We start from the raw sequence: 4,163 nt of genomic DNA, 5'->3' as shown, positions 1-4,163 counted from the left end.
TGACTGGAAAAAAAAGTGAAAATTTTAGTTTATGCTGCCTTATGTAGCCCAAACAAGCCAGGCAATGGTGCAATTCTATGAGCACTCTGGACAGTACTGAGGGCAACAATGCACCTGTCCAGTAACTTTCTCTGAGGTTCAATGTATAAATAGAATGAGCTTAGATAAAAGGATTTTTGAAGCCATTTCCCTTGAAGTTATAAACAAAAGGCAATCTGGTCATTTTAAACCCTTGTTGGTCAATATTGATGATGAGGTTTTGTCATTTAGTAACGAAATTAATGTTGTTAACTCTAATAACAACATCATGAAGGACCACGATAATAGTATTAGATTTCTTTGTACCTTTAATATTGATGCCCCGTTCATTAGGGAGACCATTTACAAAAATTGGGCAGTCATCCAGGAGGACTCGGCCCTACACAAAATTTTAGGTGATATACCCAGTATAACCTTTAGACGAGGTAAAAACTTGAAGTCATTATTACAGTATTCAAACATCCCCAACACCAACAAAATAAAGAAAATGGCCAAATGTGGTAGATGTAAACAATGTAGCTTTTTGAGTTTGGGGAATCAAATAGGTATAAGGAATACAAAGTATAGAATACAAAAATTTTTTTCCTGTGATTCAGAAGGAGTGGTCTATTGTGCTAGCTGTCAGTTATGTAATTCATTTTACATCGGAAAAACAGAAAGAAAACTCAGAAAACGCATTTATGAACATCTTTATGCCATAGATAGGAAAGATCAGAATAATGCGTTAGCTAGGCATTTGAGTGAATTTCCCGAGCATTTCTTTATGTTTTCCATATTGCATCAGGTCACAAAAGATGTAAGAGGGGGTCCTTGTCAATTAAACCTGGAAGTGGAGGAGTTAAAATGGCAAATCAGGACAGCTTCGTACACCCCCCCAGGTTTGAATGAAATGATTTCTATAAAATGTTTACTTAAACTCTTAGCCCTTAAAAGATAGTGTTTGCCATTTGCAATGATTTGTGTGTTTTTTAAGGAATATGGGTTGTTTAAGGCATAAGCAGTTTTAATGCTTTGGTTTGAATTTGACATGTCCTTCGTGCCTTTATTTTATTAAATTTCAAACAGGTTTTTTATAATGCATTTTTTGCTATTATAGCCTAATAACTGAGTTTTTAGGGTTTTTGTATATTCATTTTACGGAAAGTTTATTTGTGCCTTGGCTAGAAGCAAGACTTTTATGCATGTTGTTGTTTTTATACATTTTTGCGTAATATTATTGGGCATTGATTGATGTGTGAACTTCGCTTATTGAGCAATTAACTAATTAATTCAAATGATTTAAAAACCATGTGATTGTGTTTGTGTAACTGTCTGAAGAAGGAAAGGAATTGATCGTTTTTTTCCGAAAGCGCTAACTTCACTAAATCTTTTGAGTGTCAACGTGGGTTTTGTTTCCCTTGTGTGTTTGTTTTTCAATTATCTAGTTTTGAGTTTTTGTGTTTTTATTTTTTTCCCTAACAAATTTGTTTGTATTTCAATTGAATTGTACATGCTATAGGTCACATTAAAGGTGGGAACAGTTTTGAAATGATATGTAGGTGTCTCATTTTTTTATATATCACAAAAACTTGGCATTTGAACAGGAGTGTGTACACTTTTTATATCCACTGTAAGTAGCAGGGGGTGTGCAAAACATAAAAGAAGATGTTTTTTCTTTTTAGATTTTTTTTTTGATGTTCAATGTTTCTGAACTTTGATCATCTGGTATTTGACAATCTGATTATTGATGTTCTGAAACGTTGATCATTTTAGACCTACACACAAATATATGTAATAACACCATCATTCTGTTGGTGGTCAAAATTAAGAGGACTAGAGTAGTATGTAAATGTTTTTAGATGTTTTATTCATATTACTTTTAAGTGCTGTTTGGGAAGGCAGGTTGAGTTCTTTGCTTTTTAATTTATAACATGGTATATATCTGTACTGAATGAAACAACAATTTGTTAAATTTCATTAAGTTGTTTATATATGAAGGCCAGAACTGCTTCGGAAGGACATCTTCTATCAATAAATATTGTTTCACTAGAAAATTACTCCATCAAAATAAATATATAAATAATAAAATAATGAATATCTTATCTATTTAGATGCTTTGCTCCTGCCTTCCCAGTAACCATGAAAGCTGCCAGCTGTAAACAAACTGTATAATTTCTAATAATTTCAGGAAAAGATTTTGCCTTTATATGTAGTGAGTATCGTAATGGCCAACAGTACCAGATGGTATTCAAATTTCCCCTTTTAGGAAAGCATGTTGAGTCCCTACTTTGGAAGGTGTTTCTTTAAATATCTGCCAGTAATCATCACATCACAGAAAAAAAAACATGTTTTCATCAGTACTGTTTGAGGTCTTTAGATGGCGTACTTGAATAACAGACTTCATTACAGAACACTGCTGATGCCATTGCAAATCACAAACTATGAAGTAGCTCTGATTGGTTGCAGGTCATCAAAAGAAAAGTACACATTCTCTGCAAATACCATCCCAGTTATCAGTTTCATATGAAGTCTTTGTATGAGGTGGTAAAGGCAGTTCCAAGTGTTATTCATATCAAGATATTAGGACAACATGTTTTTAAGCAGAAAGAGAGTATATCCGTTACATTTGTTCTTAGCAGCTTTATTTATAGGTATGAAAACTCCAAACATCACAATTAAATAATTTTTAATTTGTGGGTATGAGTCTGTTGCCAGTCTGTTTCAAAGTTCTTATGTCTTCTAGATATGTTTTTATGTCTCTGCTTACAGATTCACATTAATTTTTACTTTTTTCATTTCTCAGGAGCAGAATGTGCAGAAGAAGTAACTCAGGCACCTCACATGAAAGCTTTGGAAGGGACAGAAGTAACAATATTTTGCAATCATTCTGTAGCTACATCTTACAGTACCCTCTGGTATTCTCAGAAGGTTTATGAAAGCCCTAAACTTGAAATCATGAACTACGATGGGAATAAAATAGACGGTCGATTTACATTAGATGTTAACAGCAAAGTAAAGACAGCAAACCTAACCATAAGGGATGTAACAATTGCAGACACAGGTGTTGTTTATTACTGTGCAGTGAGTGACACAGTAACAAAAACCTGTCAGCTGCAGCACCATAAACCTCTGGGTATAACAGAATGCACTTTACAGAATATGTTCCTAAGAATATCTGCAACTTGTTAAAATGTTCAAGTCATTTTCTGCATACTCAGTTTTATTCCTTTTTAACAAGCATCTTTAAAGTTCTGTAACATTGTATTGCTATGCATGTTAATTCTCATTTATTTTTCTAATCTAGTTTTCAACCCAACTATACTGGCTGAAGAATAATTTTTGTGAATGGTCTTGTGACATCTGCACTTATTTATGATTTCCTCATTATAGAGTCTTGGCTTTTGGAAATGTCATTTGTCAGCAGTGTTAAGTCATTGTCAGTGCATTAGTTAGCAATCTTTAACACAAATAACACTTTAAAAGAAGTATATTTTATGCAAATATTTGCCTATATCCACAAGGAACTCGGTTTATTTGACCTCTGGAATTGTATCCTTTTCCTAGACTAGACCTAGTTCCCTAAACTATGTTTAGGACTAACCATGAAGAATGGTAGATTTTCATTTTATTTAACATTGATTCTCTAAAATGATACACATTTTCCTTGATGTTTTCTTCATCTGAATTCCTTTTATTTCTGTGAGGAATGTAATTCAGAGTCAACCAAAACATGATGTTTTACCCATTTGGATATGGTAGGAGCTCTGAGAATCCCAAGGGATCTTAAGGAACATGAAAGCCAAGCATCTTAAATGCTGCACATTTCTGTATTGAAAAGGAAATAATTGCCTGCATCATTTCCAAGACAGAATGATGCTTCACTTCTCTGTCAAAAAATGCTGTATCTTGAATAGGTGAATGACTGTTTTATAAATGAGACAGAGCAGATGATCTTCACAATGAGTTTATGATTACAGAGTTAAACATTCAGAAACTCATGAAATCATTACAACTCACCAAACACATCATACTATGCAGTACAACTATGCACATGCAAAAACAATAACAGTCTCTATATCTTATTGTAAGCCTTGCCCATTACCTTTCCCTGTGGAAAACAAACCTAGGATGGTTCTGGTTGAATT

At 33.5% G+C, this 4,163-nt stretch overlaps 1 gene segment (V, D, J or C); it reads left to right on the top strand.

The window, feature by feature from the left end:
• The first annotated feature begins 2,548 nt into the window (after positions 1–2,548).
• Positions 2,549–3,207, top strand: LOC122790566. The segment is given in 2 exon segments: positions 2,549–2,669; positions 2,822–3,207. Coding segments are annotated over 2 exon segments (447 nt in total).
• The last annotated feature ends 956 nt before the right edge of the window (positions 3,208–4,163 follow it).

Source organism: Protopterus annectens, chromosome 16.part0 (genome assembly GCF_019279795.1).
Source record: "Protopterus annectens isolate FY-2018-M chromosome 16.part0, PAN1.0, whole genome shotgun sequence".
Lineage (NCBI taxonomy): Eukaryota > Metazoa > Chordata > Ceratodontiformes > Protopteridae > Protopterus > Protopterus annectens.
This window is presented reverse-complemented; position numbering and strand designations above follow the sequence as displayed.